General features: G+C 39.5%; 1 protein-coding gene across 1 annotated transcript; it reads right to left on the reverse strand.

Annotated features, from left to right (window-relative positions):
- Positions 1-1,344: 1,344 nt before the first annotated feature.
- LOC125457298 (cell surface glycoprotein CD200 receptor 2-like) lies at positions 1,345-24,194 on the reverse strand. Its single transcript, XM_048541325.2, has 5 exons — positions 23,957-24,194; positions 21,605-21,892; positions 18,694-18,826; positions 12,638-12,665; positions 1,345-3,519 (listed from the first exon to the last, which is right to left on the reverse strand). The coding sequence occupies exons 1-5, from the start codon at positions 24,192-24,194 to the stop codon at positions 3,439-3,441; spliced, it is 768 nt and encodes a 255-aa protein (XP_048397282.2). The 3' UTR covers positions 1,345-3,438.
- Positions 24,195-24,467: the final 273 nt, after the last annotated feature.

Raw genomic sequence — 24,467 nt, forward strand, 5'->3', positions numbered from 1 at the left:
ACAAATACACAGTTACAAATTTCTTCCAGCTACCCCTTTATTAAATATCAAGCATACAAAACATCTGAGATCAAAAATTGTCGCTGTCACTAAAACAAAGTGATGCCATTTTTCCTTGAAGAATGCTTTGATTAAAGAAATGTCAGCAAACTGCTATGAAGGACAACACCAAATTTATGAAAAACAACAGTAAGCTCTCATTTAAAGTTGCTTCTATCAACATTGATTTGAGTCAACATTGTTAATTGGATGGGTAAACTGCATCTACTTAGTAATTTGTGTTTGAGTATAACATTTCTATCACCACTTCTGCTTTTGCTCTGAACCCATTCCCATCCTCCATTTCTGCTTTTAAAGTCCTTGGTTTCTATTGCCACCACCTCAAGAGCTTCTACATCTTGTCCTCTTCCCCCCAGTCTTGTTCCCACTCTCATCATTGAAGTTCCAGGACATTTGCCGCACCTACAATTCCTGCACTGACCAATATCTGACCACTAGATAGAACCAAACTGAAATAAGGTGAACATAATTTATTTATATATTTATTTATATTTACTTCCTAATTTGTCAAATGTATAAAGTCAATTTTACAACTTATTTCAGCTAGGTGTATACTGTACAGCACTGCAAACATACGGTACAATATTTCAATGTGTACATTTGATTCCAGGAGACAAATGTGTGAAGTAACTTGACTATGTTTTAAACATTGCTTCTTAAGGGATTTATGCTCACTTTAAATTATTTCAGTTAAAACAACAATTTTCATTAACACAGCCACAACTTTAAATGAGGACTTACTGTAATATGCACAGAAAAGTAGTTTTTATTCATTGCAGTATGTTTGAATAATCCTTAAACAAAAACAAAATTAATTGAGAACCAAATTCCATGGGTCAACAATAGATGACATGACAGTAAATGGCACTAATTAGGGAAATCAACACTATTCCTATGAATTATGAAAAGGCTATCAATAATAGATAATCTTGATCTTTAAATTGTAATCAAGTAATAATACAAATTCATTTCTAAGCACTAATAATTTAATTGCTGCACATTCATAGATCCTTCCTTATTTGCTTCATCTATCCTTAGGACTTTTGTCTAACTTATCAAAAAAACGCAATTTAAAAGTAAAGTTATCAACAATCTATTCATCATCATAAGAGACGAAGGCCAGAAAATATCCAACATAAAATTAGTCAGATCACAATTGGTTTGTTTGAAGCAGAAAAATCAAATTGTTATATCACATAGAAGTTCTGATTTGTCATTTAATGATATCTGCAGCTTCCCTTTCAAATTGAATTTAATTAATACAGGTTATTTTAACTGTTTAAAAGCAACTATTGCTTTGGCTCAAAGATCATCTTGCTTATGTATTTATGTGACGGAATGCCAATGAAAGGGCACAATATAAAAATTCTGACCCTTGCTCAATTTCAACTGCAAAATCCACAAGATACAGCAGAGGGCAGTACAATTAATCAGTGGAAGCTACTAAAATGATTATTTTTATGAAACATGTACCGGCTATCAGACCGCCCTTCATGAAAGAGTAATCAAATAGCACAAGTACAGTTAAACACAGAAATCAGAGGCTGCTGTCTGAGTTTCAATGGTTTTCCAGATGTTCCCCTTCACTAATGTTTCAACCAGGGACTTACAATTGAAATGGATAGAACGTGAAAAGTTTATTATTCCTATTCCTATATATCCATTAAAGTTACTAGATTAAAGATTCTGTTTGTACTTTGTAGTGTAAGGGGACTTTCGTGCTGCATAAGTCTTAATTCCTGCCAAATAAATATTTGACATTTAAAAAAGTCATTTTTACCAGAGTAGAGTTTCGTACTTCCCAGTTTTAATTATCAAGGCGTTAACAAAATGAAAATAGCTCTTCTTTATTTTCTGTTTCTGCATCCAATCTTGTTTTCCATCTTTTCACTTCACCAAGAGGTTTTACAGTGAATTAAATATGCTACTTTACCTCCTGGGAGTAGGCTCTGCATGCATAAGTAAGAATTATTTAGTTGAGTTGCATAAATATTTGTACTGATGACACAGGTCCCAAATCCTCTGGTAGAAATTGTTGCATTGAAATGGATTTATAATCTCAATGGCCCCAGTACAAATACTCATAGAAATGTGATGATCAAGAGTGAGTGTAGTGAACATTGAAATATGCTGTTGCTGAGTGATTGACAAAAAATCAGCTTTACCCCTGGGGGCGGTCATAAAATATATGTGCATTGGGAATAATACACATGTTTATGAAGGGTGTCCTATTTTAATTTTTGTTGAAAAGAGTACACCAGTCTTTTGGGAGTGAAGAAGTATATTCTCACTACCTATAATTCTAACCCACTCACCTTCTTTATGTTCCCTTGTGTTTTTAACTTGAGAAACTAGCACTTCTGCACTATCCCAAACCATTATCTCTGTTGTATCAGCTGCGTCATCTCCTGTCTGTGTAGGATGCTCTCAGTCAATGTGAGCAATGATAAAAACTACTCTACTAGCTGAAAAAGACAGTTACTTATTTGTTGGTTACTGTTGTTTTCTCACTTGCTTTACAAGTATTTTGCAGTCATTACAAGCTATATGTAAAAGACTAGTTAATGGCAAATTTGGAGTAAGATATAAAATATTGGAGTTATTTCTAGGATAAATTTTCAACTATCCTGAATGTCAAAACTTTAATCTGTTTCCGGCTTTATTCACTGACATGGCACAATTTTTTTCCCTGCTATGGAGGCAGCAACCTTTATATCCAGCGATGCTCTCAGATTGAGAGAAGAGTAAAGCTTGGCAAATTGCCATCAGTTTTCCTTTGCTGAATTTTCCAAAGATCCCAGTATGCATGGTCTTGTAACCAATGGAGCTAGAAGCCAAGCTGATGCAAGCTCATATTGGTTCACTGGTTGCCTTCTAGTGATTGGCAAAGAATTGGTGGCTCCCACCAGTGATAGTAGGTTTCTGGTTGCATGATTAGTTGTCTTGTATTTGCTGGCTTCCTGCTGCTGGTGGCGAGTCTGGTCATGGGCTTTTTGATATTTTTTTGCTGGCATTCAGGTGATGGCTAACTACATGGTTGCTACTGATTACGGCTTGTAATAGATGGTGATGGTGATTGCGATGATGACTTTTAGCAGAGATCGCCTTCTATTTGTCGATGGTGGTAGCTAGTTGACTTCGAGCTACTATGTAGGTAAACAATGCTGGTATATGACATATACCAGCACGTAGTGCAGCAGAACAGTTTGGAATTGTTGCCATTTTTGTATATTTTTGATTAATTTTGAAACTCTCTGAACACCTTCATCTCTAAGAGCTCAAAGCAATGGTAGCCATAACGGTATTAAAAAGTACATTAATGTAATCTCATGAATTTCCACAAAAATTGTAATGCTTTTCAGAAGGTTGCTGCCGTGGTTACCTCAGTTTTTGTGGTTGAAATGAATCATAAATGAAATTCTCCATTTGTATAAAAGGTCCATTTGATTGAGATATGTCCTGAAAACAAACAGACAACAACATGTTTATACTGGATGTTTAAAATTAATAACCCTATAGTGGAAACCATATGGTCATAGGCCAGGAATTTTTTGTTTGGTGAAGGCCCTAATGTTGAAAGCAAACATGTGTTACAGGTGTGTGCAGGCAGCTAATGGGACATCCTTCTAAATCTTACAGGCAGCAGCCAATTGAATAGCTGCCATTAGAGCTGTCACCCAATTAAGGGAGATGGAACAATCCCAAGAAGTTCTGGTCAATCAGAAGAGTGGCAAATTAACATTCTCAGCAGTGACGACCACTCTCAGGAGAGCAGGGGCCTAGAGCACAAAGGACAAAACAAATTTTAAAAATCAAAATGTAGAGCCCTGAAGAAGAGAACTGACTGGGGTTTGTGAGGTTGCCAGCTCTGGTTACAGCCCCCTCTTGCTGTATTAACACCTTCTCCCTGACAGCTGGCACTGGGAGGCCACTTCCATTTAGCATAAAGTGTAATAAGGAAGTACCATAAAGAACTGAAGGAAATCATTCAGTCCATTGGGTCTGTTTTGGTTCTGGAATGTTTTTCTTCATGTGTTCCTCCAATTCCCTTTTGAAGTCTGCAATAAAATCTATATTGGTCCCTCTATCGGGTAATCCATTCAAAACTCCAACTACTCATAAAGCGCCTGTAGATATAAAATGCTTTCTTTGATAATGGAACATATGAATGAAGGCTATTTTAGACAGCAACAAATGGCAGCAAACTATTGGTTTAGAATTGTTTCAACCTTCCCAGAAAAATCTCTATAAAATCACCTTTTAGCTTCTTTCAAGGCTTTAGGACCTAAGTTTCTTTCATAACTCATACACCAGTATTGAAGGAGTCACTATCTGGTTTCAAGATAACAAAGTGTGGGGCTGGATGAACACAGCAGGCCAAACAGCATCATTGCTTGGCCTGCTGTGTTCATCCGGCCCCACACTTTGTTATCTTGGATTCTCCAGCATCTGCAGTTCCCATTATCTCTGATCACTATCTGGCTTCATCTCTGTTTGTAAGTTTTCCTTTGTGCTTCAAGAATCAGAATTGGACACAGTACACAAGGCATTGTTAGCCAGAATATGTATAGTTTAACCCTCTCTAACTTATGTTAAATGTTTGACCATGTTATCAAACATTACACCACCTTCCTGATTATGGCTATGCTTTGATTGAAGGTTTCTAGCAATTAGTCTGCTCTATGGCTCCTGTGACTCTTTCAAATTCACCTTCAATTCTTGTAGTACTGTTTACACATGATAGCCTTCCTTCCTTTACTACAATTAATTTCACTTTCCTATTGATGTGCCTGATACATTTCTCATAGATTCTGTTATTTCTGAAGAGTTTCCTTTGATTCCACTGTCCTTACTCAAGCATCTGTATCCTGGCATCAGTTATGGCAAACCATGAAACAACTGAATTGTTGTAAAATCCCAAGAAATGTAGGAGAGGAAGCTTACACTTCTTACATAGGCTTGCCTATTATACGGCTCCAGACACCCACCAATTAGATTGATAATTGACTAGCTTCTGAAATGCATGAACAAGAAATGAAGCTAGAGAACCAAGCACAAGTCAAACAGGAAAATGTGGTGTCAACCTAATGACCCTACCAAGATTACATACATACTAAACCATGGAGGCTGCACACAAATAGAGCGATTTGAAACATTGCCTGTGTATATCCTGCCCTCAAAAGGCAAGATGAATCTAATCTGACCAATGATAGTCCAATCTACCTATAACCAACAACAAACTGATGGAAGTTGCAGTTGACAGTGCCATCAATGAATATAATCAATAATAATATGCCTGCTGCTGCTCAGTTTGGATTCTATCATGGCCAGTTAGCTTCAGAACTCATTGCAGACTTGGACCAAACATAAATCTAAGAGTTGTATTCCTGGGATGATGAGCATTTGACCCACTGTTTGAGACTATAAATAGCACAAAGGAAGGTGGCTACAGTAGTTGGAAGCCAAACATCTTGGCCCCAGGATATCACAGAGGGAATTCCTAGGGATATTTATGTGGGGCCGAAAAATCTTCAGCTGCTTCATCATCAGCCATCTCACTAACAAAAGAAAATTTCTAAGGGGAGGACTCACTATCCCATGGTTAACTAATGAAGTCGTCGAAAACATTAAACTAAAGGTAAAAAGCATATAACTGCTCAAAACTCCCCACACTTCAGGAAGGACATACTGGTAGTGGAGTGTGTCCAGCGGAGATTCACACGGATGATCCCTGGAATGGTAGGTTTAACGTACGATGAACGGCTGAGGATCCTGGGATTTTATTCATTAGAGTTTAGAAGGTTGAGGGAAGATCTAATAGAAACATACAAAATAATGCATGGCTTAGAAAGGGTGGACACTGGGAAGTTGTTTCCATTAGGCAGGGAGACTAGGACCCGTGGGCACAGCCTTAGAATTAGAGGGGGCAATTTTAAAACAGAAATAAGGAGACATTTCTTTAGCCAGAGAGTGGAGGGCCTATGGAATTCATTGCCACGGAGCGCAGTGGAGGCTGGGACGTTAAATGTCTTCAAGACAGAGATTGATAAATTCTTGATTTTGCAAGGAATTAAGGGCTATGGGGAGAGGGCAGGGAAGTGGAGTTGAAATGCCCATCAGCCATGACTAAATGACAGGATGGACTCGATGGGCTGCATGGCTTTACTTCCACTCCGATGTCTTCTGGTCTTATGGCCTTAAAATTGATAGACGGGTCAAATGTTTGATCAGCATATAAAGATTGGCAGATGATGACTAGTAGAATAATCGGAATGAAAGAGTTAGAGTATAAGATAAGGATAACTAAACATGAAAAAATAAACAGCAACATTTTCCGTAGGCACTTAGAAAAGAAGTAAGTAACATTAGAGTGAAAACGGGGAGTTAATGGCAGATACTAAGGAATTGGTAGTGAAATGTGCAAATATTTTAGTTTTATCCTCACTGCAGACTGTACAAAAAACATGTCAGCAGTAGCTGTAAACCAGGAAGTGAGTAGAGAAAAAACTTAGTTAAATGCTATCACCAGGGAAGTGATACTGAGTGCACTGATAAGTTGTGAGCTGAGATGTCTTTGGGTCCAAATTGATTTTATCCTAGAGTCTTAAAACACGTTATTTATGAGGTATTAGATGTGTTACTGTTAATTTTCTAAATTCGGTAAATTCCATTAGAATACAGCAGAAAATCGGAAACGATAGGCAGTTAGCTTAACATCTCTTGTAGAGTTGGTGTTAGAATTGATCGTTAAAGAGATTTTAGCTGTGCACTTAGAAATACTCAGGGTAATCAAGAAGGGTCACTATGGTTTTGTGAAAGGGAAATCATGTTTAACCAAATTATTGGACTTTTTGAGAAAGTAGCATGTTTTCCAAATAAAGGGGAGCATGTAAACACACTGTACTTGGATTTCCAGAGGTGCTTGATAAAGTGCCATATCAAAGGTCATGATGGAATGTGCGGTTGTGCAGGTAATATATTAGCCTGGATAGAATATTGGCTGACAAACAAGAAACAAAGAAATTACGTATAGGTAGGTCCTTGTCTCGTTGGCAAGATGTGATGGGTGGAATCCAACAGGGACTGTGCTGGGGCCTTAATTTTTTACAGCTTCTTAAAGATTTAGATGAGAGGAACAAATGGCATAAAGCTATGTAAAAATATGTTGTCAGGAAGACATGAGAAATTTGTAGAACAATTTGATCAGTTGAGTGAGTAGGCAAAAGACTGTCAGATGGTGTATAATGAGGGAAAGTTTGAAGTTCATTTTGGCAGAATATAAGAAAAACAGAGTATTACATAAACACAGAACAATGGCAAACTTCAGAGGTACAGAAGGATTTAGCTGTTCCAGTGCATTGGTCACAAAAAGTTAATTTTCAGGCAGAGCACATAATCAAGAAGGCCTAAGGGATACAATCCTTCACTGTGAGAGATATTGAACACAAAAGTAAGTATGTTACACTTTGCTTGCACAGGGTATTGGTGAAGCCACATCTTGTATCCTGGAAGGGTGTGAATGCATTTCAGGCATTTCAGACACAGTTTACTGTGTTGAAATCTGGGACGTGGGTTGTTTTATGAGGATACATTGGTCAGGCTGGACTCGATTCCATTAAAGTTTAGAAGAGTGACGTGTGAGCTGACTGAAATGATTAAGTGTGTAAGGGGAAGATCCTGAATGGTCGTGAAAAGGCAGATATGGAAAAAATCTGGCTGAGTTCAGAACTAAGGCACTCTGTTTTAAAATTATGAGTGGATCTTTTAGGATAGACATGAAGATTATCTTTTTTCTCTCAGTTGTGTTCGACTCTGGAACTTTCTATCTCAGAGAGCAACGGAAGGAGGGTCATTTAATCCATGCTAGCTTTTTGTCATGTAAGGGAATTGGTAATTGGGGTTAGGTGAGCGTGCAGAATGCAAAACACAGATAGCAGTGGTCATGTTGAGTAACAGTAAAGGCTCAAGGAAACAGTTGGTCTATTTCTGCTCCTATTTCATTGTTTGCATATGAATTGGGATGTCCCCTGCTTGCTGTGCAGGATTCAGTACAATTCATAACTCCTCAGATAACCAAGATATCTGCGTCTCCTTATAAGACCTGGACAAAATTCAGACTTGGACTTGTAAATGGCAAGAAATATTTGTGCCACACAAATGTGAGGCAATAGGTTTTGTGTTAGTTCTTTCATGTGATATGGGCATTGCAAGCTGGGCCATCATTCATTGCAGAAAACTTTGAGCATGAGAGAACCTAACTACCTGACCTTGTTATTCAATGGCATTATCACTGCTAAATCCCCACCTTCAGCATCCCGGGGTTACCATAGACCAGGACATTAACTAGAATGACCATTTAAATACTGTGGTTACATGAGGAGGTCAGAATCAGAGACTACTGTCTTCTCTTCCTTCTTAAACAACCCCTCAGGAAAGAGGATGTTTTTCTTCCACTCCAGTGTTATGGTTCCTGAGGTGACTGAATAATTAGTGATGGATTCACAAGCCCTTCTACAGATGGGAAGGTCATGTTTTCTGGAGTGGGTGGGTGGGATGTTTGGGTTTTCATACCCTCCATCCTCTCTTTGCACTTGACCTCCGTCTGAGGTACTCAAAAAGGTTTCCATCTTTGTGGATGTTTCTTCTCCAGTTTAGATAGTCTTGGGCAAGAAATTCTCATGCGTTTGTTTGGATTTTTTCAGGGAGGCTTTGAGGACACTCCCTCAGCCCTATTGGTATCCACTTGCAGTGACAAAGCTTCTAATAGAGAGCTTGTTTTGGGAGTCTTGTGTCAGGCCTGTGGATTATGTGGCTACCCAACAGAGCTGATTACAGATAACTAGTTCCTTGCTGCTGGGATATTGCTCTGAGAGTGGACATTGATATTAAACTACCTCTCCTGTAGGATTTTGTGGAGACATCACTGGTGATAATTTCTCCAAGAACCTGCCACATATGGTGTGGCCCTGCAGACCATGAGTTTTGAGGTTTTTGGCAACAAACTCTCTGACCGAAGGCTGAACTGGTGTGTAGGAGGTAATGTTGAATTTCATCATCAATAATAAGTGCCCTCACCAAGAGGAACCTCTCAATGTATGAGAAATAATCCACATTCTCCAGCAGCTCATCATACACCTTCATAGCTAAGGTCAGTGTTGTGTGGGGTGAGCAAACTGGTAGAGGAAATTGGTTTTAGAACATAGAACATAGAAAAGTACAGCACAGTACAGGCCCTTCGGCCCACCATGTTGTGCCGTGGATTAATCCTAATCCAAAAATAAAATAACCCAACCTACATTCCCCTCAATTCACTGCTGTCCATGTGCATGTCCAGCAGTCGCTTATATGTTACTAATGACTCCGCTTCCACGACTACCACTGGCAAAGTATTCCATGCGCTCACAACTCTCTGGGTGAAGAACCTCCATCTGATGTCTCCTCTATACCTTTCTCCTAACACTTTAAAACCACGACCCCTCTTGGCAGTCAATCCTGCCCTGGGGAAAAGTCTGGATATTTAGCCCATGGCCCATTATATCAAACATCTCTTTGAATGCATCATTGACTGTTCAGAGCTTACTCTCTGAATGCGCACACACGCCAGTGTCAGCTGTATGCTACAGCTCAATGACAAAAGTCAGAACGATTTTGGTTCTGGAATGGAGGTTATATAGACAGAATAGTTTACTTTTCATCCTGTAAACTAGCTCTAAACCATGGGTTTGAGGCGTAATGTTGCAATGAGCAAAATTGAAAATAGTGTTCTCATTTGTTTCCAGGTTGTAATGATATTGGGTCTGTTGTGGCTGTGAAGGCATGTTATTTAAAAGGCTTGTCCACATTCTTCAAGGACCGCAACTTTCCCCCCGCAGTGGTCGAGAACGCGCTTGACCGCGTCTCCCGCATTTCCCGCAACACATCTCTCGCACCCCACCCCCGCCACAGCCGCCCCCAGAGGATCCCCCTCATTCTCACATACCACCTCACCAACCTCCGGATACAACGTATCATCCTCCGACACTTCCACCATCTACAATCCGACCCCACCACCCAAGCTATTTTTCCATCCCCACCCTTGTGTGCCTTCCGGAGAGACCACTCTCTCCGCGACTCCCTTGTCTGCTCCACACTCCCCTCCAACCCCACCTCACCCGGCACATTGCCCTGCAACTGCAGGAAGTGCTACACTTGCCCTTCTCCCTCACCCCAATCCCAGGCCCCAAGATTACCTTCCATATCAAGCAGATGTTCACCTGCACATCTGCCATTGCACCCAGTGTGGCTTCCTCTACATTGGGGAAACCAAGCGGAGGCTTGGGGACCGCTTTGCAGAACACCTCCGCTCAGTTCCCAACAAACAACTGCACCTCCCAGTCGCGAACCATTTTAACTCCCCCTCCCACTCCTCAGACAACATGCCCATCATAGGCCTCCTGCAGCGCCACAATGATGCCACCCGAAGGTTGCAAGAACAGCAACTCATATTCCGCTTGGGAACCCTGCAGCCCAATGGTATCAATGTGGACTTCACCAGCTTCAAAATCTCCCCTTCCCCCACTGCATCCCAAAACCAGCCCAGTTCTTCCCCTCCCCCCACTGCATCACATAACCAGCCCAGCTCGTCCCCTCCCTCCACTGCATCCCAAAACCAGCCCAGTCTGTCTCTGCTTCCCGAACCTGTTCTTCCTCTCACCCATCCCTTCCTCCCACCTTAAGCCGCACCTCCATTTCCTACCTACCACCTCATCCCACCTTCTTGACCTGTCCGTCTTCCCTGGACTGACCTATCCCCTTCCTACCTCCTCACCTATATTCTCCTCTCTGCCTATCTTTTTTCTCCATCTTCGGTCCGCCTCCCCCCTCTCCGTATTTATTCCAGTTCCCTCTCCCCATCCCCCTCTCTGATGAAGGGTCTAGGCCCGAAACGTCAGCTTTTGTGCTCCTGAGATGCTGCTTGGCCTGCTGTGTTCATCCAGCTCCACACTTTGGTATCTTGGATTCTCCAGCATCTGCAGTTCCCATTATCACTTATTTAAAAGGCTTGTCTGGGTCCTCTGGAACAATGTGTCAGTTACAATGCCAACAGTTAAACAAAAAGCAATTTCATGCTGTATCCATCTCAAGACAACATGCCAACTCCAATTGCTCCTCGCACTCTCAGTGCCAACGCATGGTCCTGTACTCAATCCTCAAGACCGTTTGTAGTCACCATACCACGTGCTAATTCATGCCAAATCATGCCCCCTGCATTTTGCCCTTGGACCGATCATGGATATTCACTATGGGCAGACCTGAGGAGATTTATGAAAATAAAATTATAAGTGACTATTGTAAATCTCACTATATTTTTAGAAGAATTCCCATTTATAACATTTCAATTCCTAAAGTTACATAGTCTGTTATGAAAACAAACGTTTGTATTCATGGTGTCGTATCAAACCCAGCTCATTGTTCATGAAACTGTGATCTGACAGCACCACTCCATATTGTCACCTTGATGGTGATACAATAAACTGGAGTAGTCAAATCACATTTATACTATTGTGATAACTCCCAGGCTCAGGCCAGAAAACTGTGAAACAGCATCCGTTTACACAAGCATCCCCCATCAGTTGGCTTCAGGGCTTTCTGCTTCTTCCTAGAACAAAGGTCTGAACCATCCCCATCCACCACCAGGCCTTGTTATCACATAGTCTGCTATTACACACAACCCACTTTTAGCCATTAACAATCCCCCATTAACAGCTATTCACCCTCCTAGCCAGATCATTATCCATTCCTTTGTCCAACTGTTCTTCTCTCTCTTTGGGTTCTATCCCTACCTATCATTTACTCCTTACCCCTCTCTCTATCCTATCTTCATTTGCCGAGCTACCATAAGTTCTGAGGAAGGGTCACTTGATCTGTAACGTTGACTCTGATTCCTTTACATAGATGCTGCCAGATCCACTGAGCTTTTCCAGCAATTTCTGTTCTTGTTTGTGAAACAGCAAGTGTTTCTTATTTTCAGTTGCAGTCTAGATCTTTTCTGCAATAAAGTTAAAGGGTATTGGGAATTATATGCCTTGACAGTTTGACAGTTCCATAGAGAATATTAATTTTTTTGCACACATTCCTTTCTCCTTCTAATGATTCCTATGGGGTCCCTGACCTCTCCTGAAGGGGCACCTTGCATTTCCTTTCCAAAAGTGTATCTTACTTTAAATGATTTTCCTCAAACATTCTATATACTCATGGCAGATTTTTGAAATCCCAGCAATGAAAACTGGATCTGTTTGAAGACATTGTGCAGAGGCACTGCTAACCATAGAGATGCAAAGTATAACATGCTTCCATTCTCATTCTCCTCAAGAAAAATGATGGGTGCTGGGTTTGAAGGTTTGATGCAGCCTGAGCTCTGGCATGACCTTGACTAAAGGGACAGAGCCTTTTTGGCTTTGCCAAAGTTCTGGCAGAAGTCTTATGAAAACATTGACAAGCTGCTACCAAGAGATGTGAATATGGAAATAAAGTGGAAGAAAATGATCACAATTGCTAAGTATTTTTAGACTGTAAACAGTTAAGAAATGACTCTTACCTGACTGGACCTGGAGGCGCAGCAATTTCTGTAGAAAGAGAAATTGTGAATCATGTTGGAAACTACACATTTTAGATTTTATACATTTTATATTGTTTACTGTTTATGGTGATTATGGTCATTATAGTATATTTGCTGACAATAAAGATAAATGAAGAAAAATAAACAGACTTGAATGACAATAGTTCTGGTAAAAGGAGACTTAAAACACTTAATCCATTAAGACCACACATCTAGATAGCCCATCGATATTCATCTGATTGGAAAGGATTCTCATTCTGTGCTATCACTTGTGAAACTTACAGGAGTACTCTGGGAGATGGAGACCTTCACTTTATCATTTTTCATATACAATGGAGTGTAACAATGGAGTTTACTGAATGCAATGATAAGTTTCATGGTTGAAGTGGGAAGGGGTTGAAGCAGGCATTGTGTTTTGGTACAATGTGTTGGTTGCTCAGCCAGCACAGCACCTTCACCAAGGAGGTGATTGAATGATGGAGACATAGCTCCCACTAACAGGGTCTGAATATCTCACTGTTTGGAGCTTAGAGTTGCTGGATGCCCCATCACTGACAGTTTCCAGAGATAAGAACCTGTGTTTCGCTTTACGTTCTCAAGAATGGTCATTGTTAGCAAGACTAACATGCCCTGCGCTGGTGAGATGTTGGCCTTCTGTGGCTCCCTTCCAAAGAAGGCCAAGACAAATGCAGGAGGACCCAGTTCAGGGAGAGGCCACAGTTGCAGTGCTCCTCAGGATTTATTAGAGCCACAAGCGGACCTGACAGTTTTGATCCTGATTCTATTTCCAAGTGTGAACAAGGCATGGCGTTGATGCATGCTCAATATGTCCTAGGACACTGATGGAACAATATCTGGTTGCTGGAGTGAGGCTGTGGGCTGTAGGAGTGGGGGACTATCCTCTCCCAGTGGATGTGAAAGTAGTGGTTGCTTTGAACCTTGATACAATTGGCTTCTTCCAGGAATTAATGGGTGTCCTGTGTGAGATCACTCAGTTGTGCACCCACAAATGCATCATGGGCAGTGACTATGTATCTGTGCAAGGTCACAAAGGTTCATTTCGTTCCTCCATGATAAGGTTAGTGCTGAAACCTGAGATGTTGGATTCTGGAGTATGGCCCAAGATTAAGGATGCCATTGACTGCAAATACCTACTGCTGAGAGGGCTATGTCACTAAGGTGTGGTATTCATCCCAACAGCAAGGGGATATCTTCCTGTACTCTCCAGCTGATCTGTGATCACCATTTCCACTTCCAGGAGCTCTGTGTCTGATACCCTGGAAGTTGCCATGACTTCTACATCCTGAGATTTCACTCTCGTGTAACGGTGCATTTGAGTGTCCCAGAACCTTACAAGACTGGTCCCTTGGGAGGACAATAGAGGCAAGAGCTCCACAAATGGAACAGCCAACAAGGCAATGTGTTGGATGCAGAGGAAAAGGGGCAATGGTAGCAATTTTCTAAGGAGGAGGAGGAAGAGGGGGTGGAAGACGAGGCTATTGGGGAGAAATAGCACTCCTTGTGCACAACAGATTTCAACTGGGCCACACATTACAAGGCAGACAGGACCTGATACACATCCAATGTATGAGTGTTGCATGTGGCAGACTATCGCGTAATGTAGTCATTGGCCATGGTGCCAGCATTTGATTGACATTGTGGAAGTGAAATGCAGACTTAACTCATTTTGTTTGTATTTGCTTGTGTTGGCTATAAATAAAAGCTCATCATTGGAATGTCAGGGATAGTAGGAACTGCAGATGCTGCAGAATCTGAGATAACAAGGTGTAGAGCTGGATGAACACAGCAGGCCAAGCAGCATCAGAGGATCAGGAAGGCTGGTGTTTCGGGCCTAGACACTTCTTCAGAAATCCTTTCGGCTAAGTGGAAAAAGAGTCTAGGCCCAAAACGTCAGCCTTCCTGCTCCTCTGATGCTGCTTGCCCTGCAGTGTTCATCCAGCTCCACACCTTGTAATGTCATTGGAATGTCAGACTGCTTGCCAATATATGATGTTCCTCTGTTGAACAATGACAAGATGTGGGTCTCCAGTGGGCATCAGGAACAGAGTAGTGGTGACTTATAGTGGGTGCTTAGATGAGATGTAGGTCAGAACAGATAGGATGCATTGCATGGTGGTTAAACAGAGACGAGGTTGAGGCAATAGGGTTGTATGTGTGAAGCAGTGTCAGCCATGCCAGCTATGTCCTGTGAGCAGGGTGGCTTTGTAACTGCTGTCCCATTACATTGCCAGTGAGAGGAAAGGCTGGATTGCCAATAATTGTCCAGGTGCACAGTGCCCTTTCAAAGATGACACATACACTAAGGCTGTTGGGGATGTCTTTTGATGGATATCCAGTGAGTACCAAGTGCCCTCAGGATTGTTGCATGACAGAATAAGACCTGAATTGGGTGAAAGGGATGTCGTCAATGTGGAATAGTTAGTTCAATGAGACAGAATTCATTTGGCCTCGTGACAAGAAACCCTGCGTGACAATCATCAATACGGACAAATAAACATAAGGTTCAACTCAGGGAAGCTATCATTGACTATTAGTTTCTTTGAGTTCCAGGGTTCACACAGTCAGAGATCACAGTTCACACATGGGTCAAGGGGTGACATAAGGCCCAAAGTGTTAAGCTCATTGCTAGTAGCTTAAAGGGGGAATAAATAGATCAATTCGCTGGTGGCCAGGCAAGTAACAGGGTGGGTAGACCTGATATGCCATGGCATAAGATCCAAAGTTGTGCAGCCACAGATTACTTATGCGGGGCAGAAGGGATCTAATAACAGGGAGGGCAGAGCCACATGCCTGGTTCACTGAGAGAAGAAACAACCACTATCCAAAATCCGCAAATAACCAAAATGAAGAGATAAATGTGGGCGCCACAAATAAGCCGAGATATACATTGTAACAGATAGAGGTATCTTTTCCTATTATAAAAATGGTTATTTAGGCCTATAATTTCCTTTAAATTACTTTAGTGCTGTTCCTGGTTTGTTACTGTCACTTGCCGTAATTACAGGAGAAACCCCCCCTTACAAGTTCTCGGGTTTCAATTTCACTTTGACAAAAGTTATGGCCGCTGGAGCAGGAACAGCAGCACCAAGGCAATTGTCTTTTATTTTTCCATAATGGGTTAATGCACTGGGATAGTGTTTACAAATTGTGAAAGTTTAATTTAGTAAGATGATGTAACATGCATGCTTATGTAGGTAAGAATACAAATGGGTGGCTCAGCAAGTACAATAATAAGGAAGTAGATATCAAGTCGAATATATTTACTTAAAAAAAGCATTTCCAATGGTTTAATTGACTTTCATATCAAATCAATTTTCATTCTGAGCATTTCTGGTTCGGTTTCTTTCTTCAGTATTTTGCTCCCTTTAAGGCCTACAGATTTTTCTACTTTACAGTGCTTCTGTTATTACACAGCTTTCAGTAGCTTTGGTCTATTTCACTCTTGTACTACAATTGAATCATTCTGTTCTTTGATGTGATCTCACTTTTACAAGAAAATTGCAAATTACCAATAAGTTACTGCGCAAAAGTATGGTTTGCATGGGTTAAGAAGTATAGTGGCTTCCTTTTAATCAATTATTTTACCTCATAGCAGTAGATCGCTTGCAAACATTCCTGTCACTATCATCGTAATCTTCAAATACTGTTAAATTGTTCCATTTTCATACCACAGAACCAGAGGGTGTAAGCAGAATCTCTATTTTGCTGGTATTGGAGAACAACAAGAAAGTTCATTTTTCCCAGACACTTACTATGGAGACAGCATGTCAGCCTGGAGCCTAGATTTACTTCTTTGACACATTTGTTGTCAAAAGTGTAGAAGTGCTTATCCAACTGACGAATACTGATCTCACCAAAGATGGTGCTTTGAGTTGCTCATGAATACTCAGGGTAAGCTTTTAACATTGTAAATGCATCCATTTTGCAGATGGGAATTGGCACAGAGATTGAAATGCTTGAAGTAGCTTTGGCAGACAAAATTGCTGCACACACAAACCCTCAAATAGCTAATCACAGAGACTCTGGGGTGAAAAATGTCCAGACATATCACCTCTGCAGAAGCACATGAGATGTAAACTACTACAGGCACATCTCAGGACATCAGTAGTAGCACTTAGTTGCAGTCTCACGTCTGGATGCGAAGATTACAAGTTCAATTGCCCAGAGATATGGTTCACAAGCAGTACTAAAAATTACAGCAGGTCAAGCATGCAACTCAGTGTCATTAAAGAAGTTTCGCCCCAGTTGTGGACATTTATTGGAATACAATAGCAGATATGCTGCCATTTAGGGAATACTTAGAAGGTACTATTTGCCAAGATGCCGGAAAATGAGGACCATCTTCCATCCCTTGGAAACCTCCCCATGACAAAGGCAGACATAGGTAAAGAAATTCATCATTGCTTCCAATGCGCTGAAGAAAAGAGTACATGAAGGTCAGGATCCCAACCTTGAGAATTTACTCACTAGCAGTATTCTCTGTGATCCTATATCCTCTGGAGATATGGAAAACAGACAGCTGGCACTTCAAAGCACTGGAGAAGTACTCCCAAGATCCTTTAAATCTATTGGCAGGAAAGATGGCCTTCCTCCCCCAAGCAAACTTGCCTAGCAGTAAGGCACTGATCCTCCAGATAAAGTGATGGGCCACCAATAATACATAAGGGACAACATCCTCCACAGAGAGTATCCAATGGAAGAAGTTTCTACAGTGGAGAAATGACTCAGGGATCAGAAAAAAAGTCAAAAGTTTTCAGGCAGAAGACACACCATCCTTCAATATTTGAAGAGAATACATTCTGGAAATGTTATGAAACATCAAGATTTCCTGCATTTGTAAAGATGGAAACTTGGTGTGAGTGTGGGGTGTGATGCCATTGCAGATGGAGCAGTGATAAATCTAAAAAAAACTATACATTTGAATATATAAGAGGTTAGAAATTATTGGGAAATGTTTGAGGGAGTAGTTGTTTAAGGTAAGGTAATAGTTCTGAAGGGATTAATGTTCAAGTCAAATTAAGATCTACCTGTTCTGTTGATACCATGTACAGCTTGTGGGTGATGGCAATGAGTTTTACGCAAGCATTTGGAGGGAGCAGACGTATTATGTACAGCATAAAAGCTGTAACAACTACAGGTGCTGAAAATCAGAAACAAAAACAGAAGTTGCTGGAAAAGCTCAGCAGATCTGGCAGTGTCTGTGAAGGGAAATCAGAGTTAATGTTTCAGGTGCAGTGACACTTCCTCTGTTCTGAGGAAGGGTCACCGGACCTGTAAAATTCACTCTTATTTCTCTTCGTGGATGCTGCCAGATCTGCTGAACAGATTAAGTCCAGCCCCTGAAAGACTTGGTAATTATGCCTGATGAGAATGTATTAATGCTTATAGCTATCATACAATAAACCATTTTGTCAACTAAGACAGTGTCTCTTTGTCAAAATTCTTTGGTGATGTGTCTTCTATCACTGATTATTGGACAAAGCATAGACAAAAGAGGATTGGAGGCAGTTAACTACATCAAACAACCCTCAGCTGAAACACATTGGCATAGATGGCAGATTCCATGAAATGCCAGAGCTGACAGTCAGGCTAACACAATCCCATCCTTGAATAAAGAATCCATATGAAGGATTGGATGGGCACAGTAGAAGGAATCACAGAGGTTAGCAAAGCACAACATGGCAGCAGTGATTGTGTTCTATCAATATTTGTAATACAATGTAACATGGGCAACATTGAATTTTATTTGCATTTGACTTTGTGATAACTTTTTAAAATTTGTTTAATGTATAGCAAACAACTTACCATGAAATATGTTATAAACTTATAGGTGAGGCATATTTACAGGAAAACTTTAGAACAAGTGACAAGATAAGCATTACTAGCAATTGGATGATGTTTATTACGTTTATGCTAATTAGAAGAGGAAAAATAGAATTTGAAGTTTGGAAATAATTATTTTCATTCCTTCTTGACATGATCATAAAAATACTTTATAAAATTGACGAGCTCACCTGAATGCAGTTTCTACCTGGAGATCGAAGTATCTGAGTGTAAAATGTACTACTGCAAGGAGACACAGAAAAGCAACCAGGACACCAGCAATGACGTATAAATTGAATAAAATCTTTGCAGTTGATTGTGAATCTGCAAAAAACATAAGCACTAATTAATTTACTACAAGCTAGGAATGTTTCTAAGGGTCGAGAGTTGGCTAATTCATATAAGGCAGAGTGTTAGTATAAGAGGAATATTTCAAGGATGGCAACTTATAACTATTGGAGTGTCACAGGAATGCACTGCTACCACAATATTTAACAATATGTGTCAATGATATAGATATCAGAAGTAAATATACTATTGTTAAGTTTATAGAGGATGCAAAAATAGATCAGAAGACACATGGTGAGGATTTCACAAAAAGTCAGCAGAGGGATATGAACAAGTTAAGTGAGTAGATAAAAAAAACTTTACAGATGGAATATAATGAGGGAATATGTAAGTTCATACACTTTGCAAGGAAGAATACTGGTGCTGAATATCATTTAAATGGAGAAACACCAGAGAAAGCTGCAGAGACATTTGGGATCTTGGTACATAAATGAAATGGTGTTTTTTTTTAACCAAGAGAATGTGGTATAAAAGAGGGAGATCTTGCTAAAACTATACAAGACACTAATTAGATAATGCCTTGAATATTGTGAAAGGTTTTGGTTCCGTTATAAAAGGAAAGATATACTGATGCTCAAAGCATTCCAAAGAAGGTTTACTAGATTGATCCTGGATGTGGAAGGATTTTCTTATGAGGAGAGGTTGGGCCTGTTGTGATGAATGCCATGGCTTTAAGAGATGTATTTGGTCCTGGGTGTTTTTCTAAACAGAGATTTTAAGACAGAAGTACCACACTGTCTATTTGAATGCAATAAGGTAAACAACTTGTGTAGCTTTGGTATTTTTTTTCTAAAGTTGGAACAATAGAAGCAGCCACATTGGGTAAGGGTCAAGTTCCTCCTGAGCCTGGATTTTTATTTTTGGTTTTCCAGTAGCTGTTGTTGCTAGAGTCTTAAAATTAGGTTTGGAAGTTGCAGCAGATCTCTCCCTGCTACTCTCTCTTGGAGTTTCCTCTTGCTATTTTCCCTCCTAGGCTGGAGAATTGCATTTGAGACTACTTTACTGAATTTGTCTTTGTTTATGGGATGTTACTATATTGGAATAATTACTGTTTGGTTGTTAAATAATCTATTATTTTGTGAAGTTTTGCTACACATTTAAATTATTACAATTTCTTCTTTCTTTTGTTGTATTTTAACTTTGGTGTATGAATGAAATGTGTTTTGCATCAAGACTAGTAGTTCAATCAATCAAATGGCAGCCAGAACACAATGATTGGAATTGCCTTTAAAGCAAGAAAATGCTATCTTCTTAATAAATTTGAGGGAGGTTGATATGGTCCATAACTCTCTACTGATTAGACCTTGGAAGAATGAGACTTTACCTTAACTGAATTATGTAAAATTCTGAGGAATCTTGACAGGGGGTTGTGGAAAGGTGAGAAGGACAGCGACTATGTAGAATCCTTACCACAGAGGGCTGTGCATTTAAGTCCAGCTAAGGCTGAGATAGACAGATTTTTAATCAATGAGGGAGTCAAAGATCACAAGGAAAATACAGGGAAGTGACATTGAGGATTATTAGATCAACCATGACCTCGCTGAGTGATGAAGCAGACTTGATGGGACAGATGGCCTAATGCTGCTTCTGTTCTACAGCATTATCAAAAAATCAGCAGCGACTCTTAAAAATACTACAGTATACATCCTGAAGTGTGAAAAACAGATGTTTATCACAACTCTGACTTTCCATCGACTAATTACTTTAGCATCAATGTTGCTTTTAGGTATTTCCTAGAAACAAGAATCTGTTTATTGATGTAATTGCACAGCTCTGAAGCAAGTGGAAATTGAACATAGGCCTCCTGGCTCAGAGATAGAGACACTACTGTTGCACCACAAGAGCTGATGACTTATTGCTGTTATTATCCAGCAGCCTCAATTTTGCTCACCTGTTCGCCTTCTGCTTTTGATTTTGACCTAATTGATTTTGCTAATGTGTCAATGATCTTTGCCCTTTGTATTCTCTTGATTTCTTTTCCAATGACCAAAAACTAAGGATGTACTCCTCATTGCCTGACCAAATCCTGGCATCCATGTTCAGAACAGATACTAATGTTTGGAGTTCTGGTTAAAAAGAAAACTGGTCCATTTCACAGATTCAGCTTCATTAGTAGATGTCCAAAAGTTGGATCTACAGCCGAGGGGAACTTGACACAGTTTGCCTATGAAATCTGAGTATTTATTGACTTAAAACTGGTTAACGAAAGACTCTTTGCTTCAGGTTGAGCATCATATATTGCTTTCATTTCAACTTCTGTGTGTAGGTAGGTGAAACTTTGAAATAGACTCTGAAGTGTCTATTGATAGCAGCCGATCTTGATTTGTGCCATCTGCACAATCTGTTTGGCTTTGATAACACATATTTCATGGCCACATCACTCCAAATTTCTATTTTACCACTTAAGGGTTTCTTTTTTGTACTTTCGACATGGCCACTCAATTATGGTGCAACTTTGGTGCATATGAATAGCGCAAAGTTGTATATTCATCGCAGTACATGAAGAAGCACAAATAATTTAGTGCAATAGAATGCATCATTCATGGATAAACAATTTCACTTCCATGAATCCTTTACTTGTAAATGCTTCAGCAAATCCCTCCAAAATCTAGTGTACAGAATAAAACTATTACTTTTACTTCAGATGTTCTAACTTTTGACTGATATATGTTATTTTATATTTAGTTTTATTTAATTGTGTTTTTCTACAAACATCAGGCATCCTTCACTTGACATAATTTCAGATATGCTTACCATGTAGGGCTGGACTGCTTCGAGGAATGGTATAGTTTTTTGTCCCATCAAATGCTGGGTGGCTCACAATGCAGCTTATCTCCTCACTGAATTGGAGGATATTAATGTGATACTTGCTTTGTACAGTTGTAGTTCTGTTACTGTGATGGGTTATATCGATTGAGAAGTTTCCTAAATTATTTGGATACCAAGTAATTTCTGCAGCTGGTTTCCCATTTGATGCGGTGCATATGACCACCATTGTATCATCTAGTTTGTTTTCAATACTGAAAGATATATCGGGTGGAACTGAAAAAGACAGAATGATACTTGAATTGAAACTTGCATTGTGTTTATGTTCTGGACTTTTAAAAAATGGACCCATCAACTTGAATTATAAATTGGTTTCTATGTCAATTCTTAAAAATGCATTAAATACTGAAACAGACTGTAATAGTGTCACCATAATAAGACATTGTTCCATAAGCTCAAACAAACATACGGAAATCAGCTAGTGATGATAGCTGCTAGGTTTTGGAAATTTTTATCAATTTAGGGTTTTATCTAAATCTTGCTAAAAATTCTCTAACTTTGCTTGGTATTAATCATTCCTGTATAACGTATTTGTTAATGGTTCTATATTAAGCTAAGTAATGACTGAATTAATGAAATAGATTTAGTTTCAATTTGACTTTACAAATGATTTTCTCAAATTTCCTCAGCAGCAATTAATGCTGTTGATCCACCAAATTTTGGATGAATAAAAGTTTTTGAGAACTTTACTAAACATTGATAGATTCCTACTAATTTCGTTTTAGCAAAATGGCAATACATATTTTTCACTTCTATATTTTTCAAAAGTTAGTAAAGAAAGAAATATAAATTAGAGTAATTGATTTTGGTAGAATAATTTTAAGACTTCAGTTTAAGTCTAACATATAATGTAAATGATCAAAGTGAAATGTGTTTGGGCAGTTCCAAGTAAATGTTGAAGTGGCCAGAAAATTAGGAGTGGCACTTGATCACTTAAAGGTGGAAGAAAATTGACAGGGAGTACTTTCTGTTTGACGAATTCTCGCATTTTATAGACTTATCCATAGCCTGTGTAGTAGTTTTGATGTTTTAATGAGCATTGTCTCAAGTCAGGTACAGCTAAAATGCCAGGAACATAAACAGAAGTTGCCGGAAAAGCTCAGCAGGTCTAGCAGCATCTGCGAAGAAAAAAATCAGAGTTACTGTTTTGGGTCTGGTGACCATTCCTCAGAATATTCTCTCTTTTATTCTAATATCAGAAAATCATCCTTACTTCACCTGTGTATCTTTTTCCACATAAAAGCAATAACTATTTTTATGGAGCAAAAGCAGAAATTTTTGGAAAATCTCAGCAGGCCTGGCAGCTTCATTCTGAAGAATGATCACTGAACCCAAAACATTAACTCTGCTTTCTCCCCACTTTGCTGCCAGTCCTGCTGTGTTTTTCCAGCAATTTCAGTTTTTGTTTCAGATTTGCAACATTTGCAATTCATTCAGGTTTTTTTGTTTAGCGAACAATGGCTCTGGTCCAGAATATCAACTTGTAAAATTTCAATTCTGACATTCCAGCATATATTGAGATTGAAAGTCAGCGACTTCAAGTACATGACTTCTAGGTGGGTGCTGTAAGTAAAACTGGAAAATACCGGAGTGATTTTTCCCTGAAATATTTGCTCATGAAGAGCCTCAGAGGCAATCAAGTTGTAGTCTCAATCTGAACTACCAGTTTAGCTCATGTTTAGCAAAAGGAATAACCTTGGGAAAGAAGATGAAGCCTGCAGCAGTTAAAACCATCTAAAGAATCATTAGCCGGGTGTTTACTATTTCAACAGCTTTCGAGCTTATTAAGGAAAGTGCACCGTTTTCTAGTTACTAGCAAATCCAAATGCCTTCATCAAACAAGACAGTGACCAGCTAATAAGGACTGGACTGGTATTTGCAGGGCATTTTGAACACAACTTAAAACAATGATATCTTTCCTCTTCACTTGTGCTGGATGTTTGATAGGACATTTGAAGCACATTAGGATACTTCAAGGGACACTTTACTAAGACTTTACCAGAGTTCTTCATGTTTATTCTTGAAACTCTCTGAGGACTTTTCATAAAACCGGAAAGTACTATGCGACAGTACCCTGGGGTTGTGCTCTGGACTTTTAAAATTTTTAGCACTCAGTGTCAACTTCCCTCTGTCCTGGGTAATGGGGGAGCAGTAAAATTGCCTTCACAGTGACCAGGAATTCCATTTGAAAAAAACGGAAACCAATGTGTTTACATCCAATAAAAAAAGTCACCTTCCACGAATGTTAATTTTCAATATTAAACATTAAAAGTTTCTTACCTGTTACTGCTAATGAGAAGGTTAATCTATGAACTCCTCTTTGATCTAGAATTTCACAAGTATAATTCCCATCATCAGCAAGTTGCACAGGCTCTATCTGGAGATTCATTTCATTTTTAGATGTATTGCATGTTGCACTTTGAATTATTATTCTGCTATTGTTGGAAATCAAAACCATTTTGTTTGAATCGCATCGGATAGCTGCAATTTGAAGTATTGGATTAAATATCCATGACATCTTAGTCACATTTCCATTAAATGAGCAACTGAAGAGCACCTTGTTGCCTAACAATGTGCTTATTTTTTCTGCAACAGGGTAGCCTGAAAAAGGAATGGATAAATGAACTTCCTGAATGGTAAAATAAAAAGCAACACTAAATTAGTTGAGATTCTACTGTAAGAAGCCTCGTTCAGAGGAATCATATAGATGTGATTCTTTTTATTGACTTTGTCCTGCTGCATTTAACATTTTATAGACCATGAATCAGATCAAATCTGCATTCAAGTCGGA

This window comes from Stegostoma tigrinum, chromosome 12, assembly GCF_030684315.1.
Source record: "Stegostoma tigrinum isolate sSteTig4 chromosome 12, sSteTig4.hap1, whole genome shotgun sequence".
Taxonomy (NCBI): Eukaryota; Metazoa; Chordata; class Chondrichthyes; order Orectolobiformes; family Stegostomatidae; genus Stegostoma; species Stegostoma tigrinum.

Excerpts from the sequence above, each read along its gene's own strand:
- LOC125457298 (XM_048541325.2), bottom strand. The coding sequence starts at position 24,194 with ATGTCATGGATATTTAATCCAATACTTCAAATTGCAGCTATCCGATGC. Across the intron at positions 21,893-23,956 it reads CTTCTCATTAGCAGTAACAG|TTCCACCCGATATATCTTTC; the intron begins GTAAGAAACTTT and ends TGTCTTTTTCAG. Across the intron at positions 12,666-18,693 it reads CAGGTAGAAACTGCATTCAG|AAATTGCTGCGCCTCCAGGT; the intron begins GTGAGCTCGTCA and ends CTCTTTCTACAG.